General features: G+C 52.7%; 3 protein-coding genes across 3 annotated transcripts in view; 1 reads left to right on the top strand and 2 right to left on the bottom strand.

The window, feature by feature from the left end:
• Positions 1-15,824, top strand: part of RECQL5 (RecQ protein-like 5) — a 36,917-nt gene that overhangs the window by 11,591 nt on the left and 9,502 nt on the right. Inside the window, 1 exon segment of the mRNA XM_008566082.1 lies at positions 482-561. Coding sequence (XP_008564304.1) covers positions 482-561 — 80 coding nt within the window.
• On the bottom strand, positions 3,504-4,349 carry SMIM6 (small integral membrane protein 6). Its single transcript, XM_008566100.1, has 2 exons — positions 4,273-4,349; positions 3,504-3,686 (listed from the first exon to the last, which is right to left on the bottom strand). Exon 2 carries the CDS (start codon positions 3,678-3,680, stop codon positions 3,504-3,506), a length of 177 nt encoding a protein of 58 aa, XP_008564322.1. The 5' UTR covers positions 3,681-3,686; positions 4,273-4,349.
• SMIM5 (small integral membrane protein 5) lies at positions 9,554-10,885 on the bottom strand. Its single transcript, XM_008566081.1, has 2 exons — positions 10,759-10,885; positions 9,554-10,100 (listed from the first exon to the last, which is right to left on the bottom strand). Exons 1-2 carry the CDS (start codon positions 10,883-10,885, stop codon positions 9,991-9,993), a joined length of 237 nt encoding a protein of 78 aa, XP_008564303.1. The 3' UTR covers positions 9,554-9,990.

The following is a 15,824-nucleotide window of genomic DNA, read 5'->3' as shown; positions in this document are numbered from 1 at the left end:
CACCCCTCAGTGTCGCGCCCATACCGGACCGGGACCGGCAACAGGATCGCAACCCTCAGTGCTGCGCCCGCACCTCGCCCAGCCAGTGAGTGGGAACCAGTCTGTATGTGAGATCCGAACCCTCGGCGGGAGCGCCTGCCACGCTTCCCAAGCGGCGCACTGGAGCAGTGCGCCACCAGGCCGGCCCATGTACTATTATTAACTTAGATCATATTATACAGTGTTTCCCAAATGCCTGTCCGTGGGCCCTTTGCATGAAAATCACCTGAGAAGCTTTTTGGAAATCTAAACTTTCAAAAGCTCCAGTCTCAGAAAGTTTGATTCAGTAGTCTGGGGGGTTCTGATCTATAGTCAGGTTCGGGGCTATTTTGTAAATGGCCTTATTACTATCATTTAATATTTTTCTCCCCCATTACTTTTTTGTGGCTACAAGGTACTCCAATTCTGTACGACTTGCTAAGTGGTTGTTTTTTGTTTCTAGGAAAAGAGAGGGAACAAAGCATCTGATAAAGCCGCTCTCTTGGCCTTCGATGCCCTGGTGACCTTCTGTGAAGAATTGGGGTAAATGACTTATTTTGTATGTGGAGCAAAGTGTCAGTAAGATCGTTTCTTCCCCAGCACCCACTAGTTAACCAGCTAGCATGAGACAACCCTTGGGCCACCAAGGGACCCCTGCCTGTGAAGGCAGTTGCGTCAGGCAGTATGGAAGTTCGGACCCTTCCTTTTCTCTTTTGGAGGCCCCAGAAACTGGCAATGTAAGGATTTGTCCAGCATTTGGGGTGGTCATCCATCCGCCTACTCCAGCCCCTTCTGGGATGACTGGCCCCATGAGCAACTCAGTCCCGAGTAATGTGACCAGTTCTGAGCCATTGGCATTGTGGTCACCATGTGCCACTGATCTGGGACTTCTGGCCTTACTTGAGTAGTATTCACTCTTATTCAAGTCCCAAACAGAAGCACATGACACAGCTTATCTCTTGTGGGGTGGTCATGTGCTTTGAGAGATATAGACTTTTTAAAAAGAATGCTAGCCTGCCCAGGTGGAACCCACTTATCCATTTTATCTGCATTTGCTGGCGATGGGGCAGGGGCCATAGAAAGAGACTGATAGCTGTTCAGTGATGTCAGGGTGTGGCTGGGTACCTGTACGAGGGACACCAGGAGGATTCTTTACACTTTGATCTAAAAAGCTCTTGGATTCATCCAATCTCATGGAACAGTCCTGTGAGGAGAGGAGGCAGAAGTGATTACTTCAGACTTAGAGATGAATAAACTGAGGTCCAGAGAGGTCACAGTCACAGAACTCCCTGCAGACAGAATCCACTAAACCTGGGTCTCCTGATTTTCAGTGGAGTGCTCATTTTCATACACACCTGCCACCTTGGTTTTTGCAAGACTAGAGTCTTGAAGCTGAGTAAGTACCTAGTACTGGTACGTAGCAGACTTCTTGGGCTCTCTGCTAGAAACCAGAGAGGCACTTACTTGGGCAGTGTATTTTGATTCCCAGCTCCCTCCTATTCACCAATGTGTTGGTGGCTCCTGGATTGAGCTGTTTCCTTCTCTAAATGGCCATCTCTAATTTGGCCTCTGTGGCAAGACCACACCCAGCAGAAGTGATTGGCTGTAGTGCCAGGACCACCTTTGCCTACAGCCATTATGACCAGAGAGCCCTTTTCAGACACTAATATGGGGAGCTGCTAAATTCAGCCACCGTAGGCCCCTGAGCAGAGCTGTCATTTCTAGTGAGGAATGAAAGGGCCAAGTGTCCTTGCTAATTGTCAGAGTCTCCTCTGCTGGAAAAAACCCTGGCTGTTTCTTGTCTGGGCCTGAGTCTGACGCTCTGGAGGGTTGGCTCTGCCGTATCCCCAGAGGCTGCTCAGCCTGCCAGCAAGGGGACAGGTCCTACTATGGGTCTCTTCCTTTATTTTTTCCATCTCGTTCCAGGGAGCTGGGACTTCTTAGTGCATCAGTGAACTGGTTAGAGCAGGGTCCCCAGCATCTGTGGGCCCAGGAAGTCCAGATAATGGCTCTCACTGCCCCATGGGCAGCCTCATGCCTCCTGTCTTGTTTGCTGTGTGTGAAGGTTCTGGATTCCAGGGCTCTCAGGCTTATAGCATGAAGAGAAAGTCCCTTCCCTCTACATATTTGCTCCTTTTTAAAGAATAGTTCTAGTTTGAGGTTGAGGTTGAAACAGCTGTTCCACCAGCAATCCCTCAGGGTGGGCATTCGGCAGTGAGGGACAGAGCCAGTGGGGTGAGTTCGGCAGAGATGGGTACATTTCTACAAGAGAAGCTGCTCTAGGGTCTGGGGCGTGTGGGAATGGGACCAGAGGGATTGGTGTGGGGGGCTCTGGGACCAACAGAAATGATACTCAGATCATGCCAGGGTGGGGCAGCCTGTGGTTTTCCTCTTTTCTGTGCATGTAACTACTTTCTCTGGGCTACAGCCATGAAAATCAGTGTTTGATTCATGATAAGGCTTTTTATCTTTTAGTGTCACAGGGAACAGTTGTTAGGTTTGAAGCAATCTCTGTCCTGGATGCCTGGTACTTTGAAATGGAAGAACAGCTTTATGTTTAGGCCTGGAGTGAACTGAGCTCTATTGTCTCCTGAGATCTCTGGGCTGAGAGAGCCCAGCAGCCCAGCACCCTCCTATTTACTTATTTACTCACTTGCTCATTTATTCCAACCAGTATTCGTTGGTTGATGCCAACTCTGTGCCAGGCACATTGGACACGGGTGGATACAATGGCAAGCAGAAGAAGACCCATCCCCTGCTTTTATGGTGCTTGGTCCAATGGAGAAGACAGGCACTCATCAGATAATCCCATTAAAAAACATACTTCCTGGTAAAAGGGCTTTGATGAAAAGGTACATGGTGTTTTGAGAGTATATGACAGGTTGCCCTCCCCCAGTCCCAGAGGGTCAGGGAAGGTTTGCCTGAGGAGGTCAGGTGTAGACTAAGATCTGAAGGATGAGAAAACACAAACTAGGCTGAGGAGTGAGGTGTGGTATGAAGGAGAGTGTCCCAGGGGACAGGAATAGCATGTGCAAAGGCCCTGTTGTAGGAGAAAACACAGTATATTCAACAACTGAAAGATATGCCAAGAACCCAGGGGCATGTGTGGGATGGCTGGAGAGACAGGCAGGGCCAGGCCAGGTGGGGATTTGCAGTGAGGCTTTGATAAGGAAGCTCGCTCTGGTGACCACGTCTAGATAGAAAATGAGCTCTCACAAGTTAGCAAATTTGAAAAGGAATTTTTATTTCATCTGGTTGTTGTTGTTTTGTGTCCTCTGCCAAGCATCTCCAAAGTTGCTGGCTGAGCCTGTGAGCCTATTAGAGGACCTTGTTAGCCATCGCTCCTCTCACCTGAGGAAGTGGAGAGGCCCTCTCCATGTGCTCAGGGTTGTGGCAGCAGCAGGGTGGGGGTGTCCAGAATCGGTCTCAGACCACCCCCCTCACCCCCTAACACCCGCTGCCTTCTCAGCCCCCCGATAGTCAGATCATTCCTCTTCACACTGGATCCTCTCCTGCAGAGGGAGTAAACCAAACACAACAGCAAACAAGATGAATGACACAACTGTGGTGATGAATAAGCCGATCACTACCAGGCCCCACTTCTCCCAGGGGTTCTGCCAGAACTCATCATTCCAGATCTTCTCGTTGATTAATTGGTCCATGTGAACCTGGAAAAGGGGACAGAGGTCCTGAGTGCAGGGGGCTTTCCAAGCCCTAGCCTAGGTGCTATTCTTCACTCCCCCAACTTCCACCTCTGCAGCAATCTCAGTGAACAGCTGGCCAGCTCTGCGGCTAGTGGACACTGAAGGGATGGTGAGTCTTTGGGCTCGATGCTCCAACAAGCAACAAATGGAGTTTCCTTCTGTACAGAAGCAGGAGTGAGGACTGGCACAAAGAGAGGGGGCCCCTGGAGTCTTCCTGAAGGCTGCCTCTGGATTCTCCATTCCTTCTTTCCTGAATAGCCCTGGTGTGAGCAAGGACTTTCTCTCCTACCCCTTAGACCTACTCAGCTACAATCTAAAAAGCACCACTATAGATTCTCTCTATTCTCACCCCAATTGCCAAACATTTGGGAGGCATTTTGAAAAGTCAGTATAAGAGCTGAAGAGTGGACCTAATCCATCTGAGGCCTGAGTAAACTTCCTTGAGGCAGCTGAACACAGAGGGACTAACTAATCTTCTTGAAATGGAGTTAATATCAGCAGCCTTTGGCCAGTTGAAGGGCGCTTGGGTGAAGAAGGAAGCAGTCATTACCTGATTCTGCTGCTAGCAGTCCAGTGTCCTACCAGAGCAATTCAGGGTAATCCTTCAGGCCGCACACTTGGGGGTCTGAGCTGAAGAGGCCACCAGATGACCAGAGCTGCACCCTGACTCAAAGAAGCAACTATTGAGAGGAAAAGGTGTTAACGTTGCCAAGTGGCTCTGACCAGACCTTCACTGCTGTCACCAAAGCAAACAAAGGTGGGCTGGAGCCAGTTGCCTAGCAACCCCCTCTCCCCGTCTGCCTTTCATACTTCCCCCCTTAGCTGCATTCTGCCCTTTGTGATGTCATTTTGAGGGCACTCAGGGTGTATGAGTTAAGGAGTCCTCCCTGAGAGCAGTACTAGCAACCCCCTCTCCCCGTCTGCCTTTCATACTTCCCCCCTTAGCTGCATTCTGCCCTTTTGTGATGTCATTTTGAGGGCACTCAGGGTGTATGAGTTAAGGAGTCCTCCCTGAGAGCAGTAAGCCTTGTGGTGGGGTGGGGAAAGAGCCTCTGCCCCAGGCCACCCATGCACCTCCCTGTGGCTGGGCCTTGGTTCTCCTCTCTGTCTAGGTGACCTGTGACTGAGAGGACCCGCCCAGAGCTGGGGAAGCCCTGGGGCTGGGACTGCTGCAGAGGCGTCATTTTCTGTGGTGCTTGTGAATGATTAACTACAGGTCTGTCTGGCACCTCCTGAAACTAGTTTCTCTAGGTGACCTGTGACTGAGAGGACCCGCCCAGAGCTGGGGAAGCCCTGGGGCTGGGACTGCCGCAGAGGCGTCATTTTATGTGGTGCTTGTGAATGATTAACTACAGGTCTGTCTGGCACCTCCTGAAACTAGTTTCTGGGTGGAAGCTTTATCTCCACGAAACCCAACTTCTCCCTTGCAGCCTCTGTCTGCCTCTCAGGCACGGTCTCAGCTACTTGCATGCTTGGTTCCTCCCCACTGGTGTGATGGGGAAGCCAGGAAGAGGGAATAAAGCCTGTGTCCAGGTGCTTGAAACCAGGGGCCACCATTCACTCCTTTCAAAGCTAGGATGTGAGGGCCTGCATGTCCAGTTGTGAGATGGGTGCTAGGCCCTGCCTTCCAAGAGCTTACCTCCTAGCCCACCAGTCCTCAATCCTGCTTGTTAGAATCATCTAGGAGCTTTTAGAAATGCTCAGCCCCACCTCCTATCACTTACATCAGTCTCTGGGGATGTCAGGGCATCCGGGTTGTTTTAAACCTTCCCAGGTGTAGGCAAGGGTCAGATGACAAAGATGAGCAAGTTCAGTAAAGCCGTTCTTAACTGTCATGGGCTTCACTGACCCCAGGTTAGCTGATGCTGCATATCCTTGTGTAAAACACGCTGAGTAATACCATCGGCCTGCTGAATGCTCACAGCTGGTAGGCTGGTCTCTAGCACTTCTGCTCTGCCAGTTAGGTTGGGTGCTTATCAAGAGTCACTTGTTTGTTCCCAAACCTGCTTATGGCAGTCATACTTGTTGTTGTAATTACATCACTGAATTTAACATCACATAAACAAATGAAGACACAATAATAGCTGAAACCCCAGTTTAAACAGGCACAGAGAGGTTAAGAAACTTACTCAAGGTCATGTAGCTAGTCAGTAACTGAGTTGGGGTTGGAAACCAGTGTTCGCTGTCTGAGCCTTGAAGCACTGTGCTGTCCCTCAGAGTGAGTGGAGATAGGAAGTTGTTTCTATAAATACGTACCTGACCACTTTGGAATGACTTTGGTATCACTCAAATAATATTCCTGTCAAAAGACATGTGGATTGGGCCGGCCCGGTGGCACACTGCTACAGTGCGCCGCTTGGGAGTGCGGCGGCGCTCCCGCCGAGGGTTCGGATCCCACATACAGACCGGTTCCCGCTCACTGGCTGAGCGAGGTGCGGGCGCAACACCGAGGGTTGCGATCCCGTTGCCGGTCCTGGTCCGGTACGGGCACGACACTGAGGGTTGCGATCCGTTGCCGGACACGAAAAAATACAAAAAAAAAAAGAAAAAAAAAACGTGGACACAGTAACTAAACACTGTGCATTTTGTAAAAATCCAGGATTTCACACTCAGATTTCTTTGTAAATGTCCTTAAGATCTTGTTTTGCTTTAAAGAAACTAAAACTACAAAATAGACAATGTAGAAACTCTGGTCAGCAAGCCATCACTCAGAAAAGACCCTGGCCTTACACGAAAAAGATTGTGGCCAAGGAATGTGCGTGTATACGCTTCAATTTAAAATAGAGAACCTATGTGTCACATACACAAAAGTTGCTTTCACTGGCTTTTTCAATTAACTGCTGGCCCCTCTCAGATAATTCCACTGTAATGATCACTCAGAAGAGAAGGATATGATGGGGAGAGGTAAAGGGTGCTGTTGGTACAGTGACATAACCTGGGCTGGGGCTGAGGAGACTCCTCTGTAAGGAAGTAACGTTTAAGTGAGACAGGAGGACAAAGGGGCCAGAACCATGGTAGGGAACAGGTCGTAAAGAGAGTGAGGAAGCTTTTTTTTAAGGACATAATTAATTGTCCTCAGTTTTTTATGATCTGGAATTTGTATTACCCAGAAGCAAATATGTCATTATGAAAATTTTTCTTGTAGATTGCTTTAAAATGTTAGTTTTTGAGGAAACAGATTTAGGAGAAAATTGTTTTGTATATTCCCTGCCAAGTTTTGCTAATGAGATTCTTGCATTGGTGGCTTTATTGTAGATATTATTTTATTTTATTTTTAGAGACTGGCTGGTATTGTAGATTTTAATAAGGCATAATGTGTAGACAGTAAACACACAGATCTTCAGTGTGGAGGGAAGCCCTTTTGAGGAACCAAGAGCAGACCACTGTATGGTGCAGGGGGGTGGGGGGAACAGGAAGAGGCTGGTGAGATCATTGTGGAGACCCCTTAGGACGCTCCTGCAGTGACCTTAGGCAAGCACTGGTGTTCGCTTGGTCCAGGTTGGCATGGCAGCAGGAACAGAGAGTCAGACGTTCCCTAGATCTGAAACAGCCTGGTTGCCGCCCTTTCCATGGCTCCCACCCATCTTCAAGCAGCCCAGGTTTGTAGCGTCTTTCCCACAGTGAGGGAACTGCTGCCACCTCTCCAGGCCTGTCTTCCCTAGAGGAAGCCCACACTAGGAGCTGCCCGTTCTGGGAGTTTGCCAGGCTGCTGTCATGCTACAGCAGATCTAATTTATTATCTGAGTGGGATTGAAGCCTGTGCAGAACTTCTTGGCCTGACTGCTGGGGGAGCCAGCATGTGCCCGTTTGCCATGGAGCAGGGAGGAGCACGTCCTCTGAGGGAAGGGACATCATCTTTTGTGGACTCAGCAGTTATGTGCTGCCTGGCGTGGAACAGGAGGGTGCAGATGAACTGGCCACAGTCCCCACCTCTCAGCAGCTGAACCAGGCAACCAGAATCTTTTCTAGCAGTCTCAGCCTCAGCCACTCCCAAACAGGGCCACTCTTGATGCTGATGAAAACTTGCTTAAGGAAAAGTCACATGAGAATCAGGCTGCTTCACCGTTGGGGCATCTCCTGAACAGGGGGCTTCCAAGGGCCTTCCAGCCTATTGTGCCAGGAGTAAAAAATGCAGGACTTCCTTGCCCTCCCAGTGTTTTTCTTCTGGGAGGGACGCCTAATCAGGCCACACCCCAGCTCTTACCTGTCAGGTCCCACCCACTCCCACGTAAGCTATTTTGAGACTAAGTTTGGGGTGTGGGTGTTTCGGTTTGTTGATGGAGGATAAGGGAATCAGAACCTTATCTGTCCTGCACCAGGGCATGGTGAGCAGAGCCTCTGGAGCCAGACAGTCTGGACTCAGAGACAGGCTCTGCCACTTTTTAGCTGGCTGAATATAGACAAATCACCCAGCACCCTCATAAGGCTCAGTTTCCTCATCTCTAAAATGGGAATAATAATGGTATCTACTGCATTGAGGTATTGTGATAATTAAATAAATTTATCTGCATCAAAATACCTGAGCCAGTACAAGCCCTCAGTGAATCTTAGCTATTTTTATCATTGTTGTGGTCATCATGTTGTTACTATTATTATTCTGAATCTCTTTCTGTGTAGGGGTGGAAGACTCCCCCATCCCCCGACCCCCAGGACAGACAGATTCTTGAATTTATTTTCTTTTGTATGGAAACACTTCTGGGTCTTCATCCCAAACCTGTCAGACAAGTCCATGGACACCAGGAAGTGAAACCAGTCAGTGAGAGCTTCTCCTGCCCTGCCTGCCCCACTAGTGTGGCCTGGATTGCCAGCTGGAGGTGGCAGGGGCTGGCATCCCCTCTCCATCACCTGTTTCCAGATAGACAAGGGTGTGCTCCCAGGCAGCCAGAGAATGGGCCACCTGGCCAAGATGATGGAAGCATATGAAAAGTACGGACTTCTTGATGGCTCTGGGGACCCAGTGGGGAAGTACCACAGGCTGCTCCGTCCCAGCCCCATTGGCATTTACGGAGCCCGTGCCTCCCCGTTCTCATTCCTGGATTTGTAGCTCTACGTGGAAAGTTCTCTGGAAGAGAGAGTAAACTGAAGGGAGGGAGGCTGGAAGGGTGTTGCATTTTAGCAGAACCATTCTTTAAAATGGGTCCATGTTGTTCTGGGTTGGTCCGTTGTTTGTAGGAGCAAATAATGATGGTTCAGGATATGCCCAGCACTGTGCTAAGTGCTAGTTTATCCCCACGGCACACCCCAAGAAGCAGGTACCAGGATTAGCCCCATTTTACCAGGGAGGAGACATGACTTGGGGAGGTTGAGTCACACAGCTGGCAAGTGGCAGGTGAGGGTGTGAGCCCCGACAGTCAGCACACAAAAGGGAAAGGGTGAGGGATGAGGATGCAGGTTACAAACCACACTAGAGGCTTAGCCTCTCCTCTGTTACTCCAGAAGTTTGGGAAGACCCAGTGGCCTGAGACTGCTAGTGTGGGATCTGCAGACAAAAGTCACTGGCTGTGGAAAGTGCTGTGGCCTCCTTGAGCCTAGCCTCCTTCCCTCTGCAGGGTGGGCATCAGGAATCCAGAGCTTGTTAATAGCTAATGTCCAACAGGAATTTCACTGCACCCTCCACTGGTCCCATGGCATTACCGCCCGTATGGCACTCCTCCTGGCATGTTTTTCCAGCTTTCGTGGGCACAGGGAGACCAGAAGCCTGGAAAGGATGGTCATTGGCCACGCCCCTGGAATTCTGGCACTCCGCCCTCCTTATGCAGCACAGAGCCCAGCCCAACCTCAGGGAGTCTGGCGCCACAGAAACCCATAGCCAAAAAGCTTTTACTTGGAAATAAACAGGCAAACGCTGGACTAGAATACTGACATGTTCCCGCTCTGGCGGGAGCGTGGGGTCCAGTAGCTATTGCACAAAGCCCCTCTGATTGGCTTGCTCCTCTGTGGCGTGTGGATCAGCAGAGCCCCAAGGGCCAGCTCCCCACAGGTGGGGGCTGTTCTCCATCAAGGTATAGGGCCCTCTGCTTCCTTGTTTGTTAAAAAGTGCAGGTAGGCGAAGAATCGCAGGTGGTTTACTCAGTCTTTGAAACAGTCAGCCCGTCCTCGGCACCCAGGGTCCACTGGCAGATGAGAGCTCTGTGCCCATGCCAGCCCTTGTTTCCTTGATAAAGCTCCAGCATCAGTGTCCAGGTGCCTGGGCAGGGCCAGGCTGATAGCCTGTGTCATGGCTCTGGCAGTCTCCTCTGCAGCTTCTCCTCGGCCACCTCAGTGTCCCTCATGGTGGGGTCATGGGCTGCACTTGGACCTTCCTGCCTCTCCGCTCAGGGCAGCAGCAGCGAGTGCAGCAGCAACTGCAGGCTATCAGCAGCAGCAGCAGAACAGTGGCTGGAGGACGGGAGAGAGCACAGGGACCTCAGAGGGGGAGAGAGTATGCCTACCCTCCTTCCAAAGCAGCCCCTCTGCAGGTGTGCTAGGGCCTAATGCAAAGGTCTGGTTTAGGGGTCAGAAAGACCTGAGAGTCTGCCGAGAGGTGTTGACCACCCTGTGCCACCCGGCTCCTCCCTGTTGTGTTTCCTCCTCTGCTGCCCAAGCTTGGCTCCCTTTACCCCTGGACTGAGATCTGGGGGTGGCACTGGGCCCCACTCCCAGCACTGCCCAGGACTGGAGCAGCATGGCAGAGGATATGGGGAAATCTTTTGGCCTCCTCCGAGGGACAATAGCTTCTCCTCCTTGATCTGAGGAACACCCGCCACCTGCACCAGCCCTCCAGCTAGCACCATGGTCCCATCTCTCCTGCAAGAGCCATGGGCACTGAGGAGAACCTGAGTGCCCCCCCCAGCTGACCTGCAAAGAGGAGGATGACTGAGAAGGCCACGATCTCCACGGGCTCAGCCTGGGGCAGTCTCTGCAGCTTGAGCAGCAGCCTCTCACCCACGGCACTCATCTCCTGCACAAAGTTGGTCTCCAGCTAGCACCATGGTCCCATCTCTCCTGCAAGAGCCATGGGCACTGAGGAGAACCTGAATGCCCCCCCCCAGCTGACCTGCAAAGAGGAGGATGACTGAGAAGGCCACGATCTCCACGGGCTCAGCCTGGAGCAGTCTCTGCAGCTTGAGCAGCAGCCTCTCACCCACGGCACTCATCTCCTGCACAAAGTTGGTGGCTGCCATGCTGCACTGGCTTCCTGCCGGGGTCCCCGCTGGACTGTGCGGAGGCAGAGAGAACACCTGAGTCTCCACAGGGCTGGCTCTACACGCCTGGCAGCACCAGGGCACCCACCCTCTCACCCGCCCGCAGCCCGCAGAACGGGTTTGTCAGGTCACACCCACTGTACCCCTGGTGGCTCACGAGGGAGGAAGGGAGTCAGTGGGGCCCATCCGCTCAGTGGTGGCCCTCAGCCCCACCGAGCTGACACTGCCCAGTGTGAGTGAGACTGAGGGCCTGCTTCAGGGGCCACTTGGCAGAGCTGAACCCTGCAGGGATCTGCCAGCCAAGGCCAGGCTGGTGAGGGTTTCCAACTGTGAGGTGGGGTGACTTTGCTGTTGCGTTCCTTTGTCTCAAGACACCACTCCTAGGTTTTGCCAGAGTGCCCTGGACTGGCACAGCTCCCCTGCTGGCCTCTGGGTCATTCAGGACTTGGGTGCCTCCTGTGGATCCCCTTGGGGTGGGAGCCTGGCTTCAGGAGTACAGCCTGGTGCTCTTGCTTTTCATCATGTGTGGGGGCAGGAGGGTCAGGTTCTCCAAGAGCATGTTCGTAGGGGCTTCTAGTCAGGGTCAGCCACAGGTGAAACTGTTGGGTGAGTTAGGGTGGTCCTGTCCTGCTGCGGATACTATGCTAGTCCCCTGGGATGCCCCACCTCTTTTGCTGTCCCAGTTTTTCACTTGTACGTTGTTCTCCTTTGAGAAGGAAGAGGTGGCACTGTGTCCCTCGGTGTTGGCCAGGGGATCCTGTCTTTCAGAACGGGATCAGGAGTCCAAGGGCTGTTTGGCCAGTCAGCTCTTCTGGCCTGACCAGGAGAGTCCTCTCCCACCCCTTCCCCAGGAAAGCCTCTTCCTATCTAGGGATGCCCCAGAGACCCAAGGCATAGCTCCAGCTGTGAGTGGGGCCTCTCCTGCATTGAAGCTTCTTTCCTCTTCCACCTCTCCTGTGGGCACAAGGGAGCCAGTCCCTCTATAGAGAGGGACCGGGGACAGCCTTGTGCCAACCCAGCCTGAACTGGTGACCAAGGCTGTTGCTCTAATCCAGTGGTATGGCGGGGATAGGTGGCCAGGGCTTGTGCCAGACCTTTGGCTTTAATTATTGCTGTCCCATCCCTGTTCTCAGCTGGGCTGGTGGTGTCCTCTGCTATAGTGAATCCGGTTACTGCTGGTGCTGCTGGCTTGGTGTAGCTGGCTTAGAACCACCTCGAAGATTATTTAATCAAACCCTACCCTGTACTTGGCTTGCTGCCCTCCGTCTGGCCTTGTGGCCTTTGCTTGAGCACCTCTGATGGTGGGGGGGCCCCCCCTGCTAAGGCAGCCTGCCCCATTGCAGAAGGTCAGACCTCTTGCTAGCCCCTAGTTAGTCTCACATGTGGTCACCCCTCTCCCAACTTGCAGTCCTCCAGGAACTGAATGGCTGCTGGCACACATCTTTTTTCTTTTGGCGGCTGGCCTGTATGGGGATTTGAACCCTTGACCTTGGTGTTACAACACTGTGCTCTAACCAAGGCATGCACCTTCTAAATTTCCTTTTCTACAAGGTCTCTAGTTTTTTCAGCTGCCCTTCATAGATCATTGTTTTAATCATGCTGGACTTAAATGCTGCCTCTCCCTTCCTCCTTTGGTGACATGGACATGTTGTTTCATCTTTCTAACATGGAGATGAGATGCCCATCTTTCGAGGCTGCTGGGGGGACTGGCCATCTAGCAGCACATGGTAGATGGCCACAGGGAGGGGCCCAGTGCACGTGAATGCCCATCTGTGTGAGGTGTGGCAAGTGCCAGGGGAGTCAAGGCAGCCTTGGTCTTGCTGGCTTTGGGGGTTGTCACACCCGCTGGACACTGTCAACTCACCCTCAGAACACTGGGAGTTTCATCTGCCCTTCACCCCTAGGATGTCAGTGGTGTGCGTGTTGAAGGAAAGCGGGCAAGCTGGAGATGGGGAGGTGTGACGGGGGCGGGGTAAGAGGCAGAAGACGGCTCTGTGTAAAACTAGATGATTTCCTGTTAAGAGCAGGAAGTTCCGAGTTAGATTCTGCCAACTTCTCTCATGCCTCACCCCTGGGCTAGTAGGTCTGCAAAGGAGGTTAGGATCCCAGTTTTCAAAAGTACTAAGAGGCATTGAATCCTGGAATACCACAGGTCATCCACTCCTGCCTCTTTCCTTTTACATATGGGGAAGCAGACCTGAGAGAATAAGTGACTTCTCTGAGGTCACACAGCAGGTCAGGGGCCCAGCTAGAGCTCTTCCCACTGCCCATACCATCTCTCAATGGAGACCTGTCTCCAGCTTTGACCATAAGATTAGTCAGCCCAGGAGCATCCCCCCTGAGGGTGCCACCCACGCAGGGGCTCAGAACAGGCACCAGGGCCCAGAGCCCTTTGCCCTTTGGAAGCCAATGGCTTGTACATGGTTAGCCCCACCCCACACTTGTGGGTCTGGAGCCTGCTTTTCTCAGCACATCACCACCAGGCCAGGGCCACACCAGGCTTTTTGAGAACCACCTGGGGTACTTGTCACCAAAAGGACAGATCTTGTGTGCTTTGTAGCAGCCCCCGACCCCCCCGCTGTGGTCACACCAATTGGGACCCTCCCCCTGGTCAGGTGGAGCAGGCTGGTACAAGGTGGGTGGTCCCCTCCCTTGTTCCAGGACCTCTGTGCCACATGCATTCCCCAGGTTTCCAGGAGTTCTCATTCTTAGAGGAACAATGATGCCAACTAGTGCCTTGGGGGACAGTTTGTACATGGTTCAGAAGCTGGGCTGCTTTTCTCCCCTCCCTCTTTGTCTATACGTGGACTGGCTTTCTCAGCCTGACTGGCACTGTGCCCACATTGCCTAATGTAGCCCAACAGAGACACTCCTTAAAACAGGAGGCAGGCAGGAGGCGGGTGGGCAAGGAGAGCTTTTCCACTCATGTGCCGTGCCCAAAGACCCGGGGAGAGATCATGAGGGTGGGTGGGGGAGATACCTGCATGGAAACCCTGGGTTGGTCTGAGAGCCACGATCTCCAGAGCAGGGAGATCTGAGGCTGGATTTGCAGTGTGGGAAAGGCAGGGTTTGTTGATCAGAAGCTTTCGCCATAAAGCCAGCCATCCTCCAGGGGTTAGGAAAGCTGCAGACTCATGCCCAGTGGGCCCCGGCCCTGCCCTGGGAAGAATGTCAGTCTATACCAGCTGCGGGCCATGGATATGGATGGCTTCATAGCTTTGCACCCAGAGCTTTCTAGCTGAATTAGCAAGCTACCTTTGGCCAGCCTCGCCAAGCCCTGGGGTCCACACTGAACAGAGGTGGAGCTGTTGGGTACAGCTGTTCTATCCCCCAGGAGCTGAAGAGGAACCCTCTTTGAAGCTGATATTTTGCTATTTCAAGCTTAAGTCTTGGCTGAGCAGAAGGAGCCTTAATGGGGAGCATAGGGGAGCTGAGGGGTCTTGTCCTTCAGAAAGGAAGGAGGGACATTCCAGCAAATCCCCAGGCAGGCTTCCCAGCAGGCTATTTAAAGTGAGGCTGAGGGAGTGCCTGACGCCTGATGCCCAATATAACCAGCAGCCGTCAGGTGACCATGTGGCATGTGCCCTGGCCATTGCTCTGAAGGGAGCCTAAGTGGTTCCAGCTGTTTCCAGGGGAAAGTGAGAGCTCTGGGGCAGGCCATCTCCTCTCCCCTTTACCTTCTCAGGTTTGGAGGGAGGAAGGCAGGGAATCCCAATGGGGCTGCTGAAAGTTCTGTATTTTTCCAGTCTTTCTATCTCAGGTTCACCAAACTTCTTCCAAACCCATACTTCTTGCCTGTGATCAGGTAAATGAGTCCCTCCAACCCCATGCTCAGTAGTGCCTTGGGTGGAGCCTTCTCAGGGACCTCAGAGATCTGAGCAAGTGATGGCTTCCCCTGGCCCCAAGAAAGGATAGGAGTCCAGCCTGCAGCTTGGTCTTCTGTTGCCAGGGCTGCTTGTACAGCCCTGCGCAGAGCCTGCAGAGGGTGCTCCTGGCCTGAGTGGCAGCCAGTGGAGGGGGAAAGCCAGCAGGGCAGAGAAGCAGGCTGGCAGAGCTAGAGGGACTGGACAGCATTCCTTTCTGTGGCATCTCCTGGCACAGAGAGCTTTGTGATAGAGCAGGCGGGCATCCTGTGGGTATCCTGCAGGCCAGACAGCTGCCACTTGGTAGCAAAACTTCCCTGTTTCTTCCTCCCAAAACTGTACTCCAACCCCAGGCTCCCCACATGGAAGAGAGCAAGCTGCAGGCGGTATGGCTGTGACTGATAAGCGCAGCATGCTGGTGGCTCAGGGCCCCAGAGGGCTTCTTGCTCTGCCCCTGTTGTTTTGCCATGGTAGGTTTCAGCCACCCTTGCCTTGTGGGACATTATCTTGTTTGAAGAACAGCTAGAATGAGGCATAACCAACAGTCGTGGGAGATTTGTGGGGTCCAGAGACCTGACCAAGAGGGCAGAGATGCCCCTGTGCACTGCGCCGTGTTTGGACAACTCCATTTTCTGCCTGGCTCCAACTGGAAGTACAAAGTAGGTGCTTGAACCCTCAACAGTTCCCGCCCCCCCCCCCCCCCNCTCCCCACATGGAAGAGAGCAAGCTGCAGGCGGTATGGCTGTGACTGATAAGCGCAGCATGTTGGTGGCTCAGGGCCCCAGAGGGCTTCTTGCTCTGCCCCTGTTGTTTTGCCATGGTAGGTTTCAGCCACCCTTGCCTTGTGGGACATTATCTTGTTTGAAGAACAGCTAGAATGAGGCATAACCAACAGTCGTGGGAGATTTGTGGGGTCCAGAGACCTGACCAAGAGGGCAGAGATGCCCCTGTGCACTGCGCCGTGTTTGGACAACTCCATTTTCTGCCTGGCTCCAACTGGAAGTACAAAGTAGGTGCTTGAACCCTCAACAGTTCCCGCCCCCCCCCCCCCCCCC

Source organism: Galeopterus variegatus, unplaced genomic scaffold (assembly GCF_000696425.1).
Source record: "Galeopterus variegatus unplaced genomic scaffold, G_variegatus-3.0.2 Scaffold219, whole genome shotgun sequence".
In the NCBI taxonomy this organism is placed as follows: Eukaryota; Metazoa; Chordata; class Mammalia; order Dermoptera; family Cynocephalidae; genus Galeopterus; species Galeopterus variegatus.
This window is presented reverse-complemented; position numbering and strand designations above follow the sequence as displayed.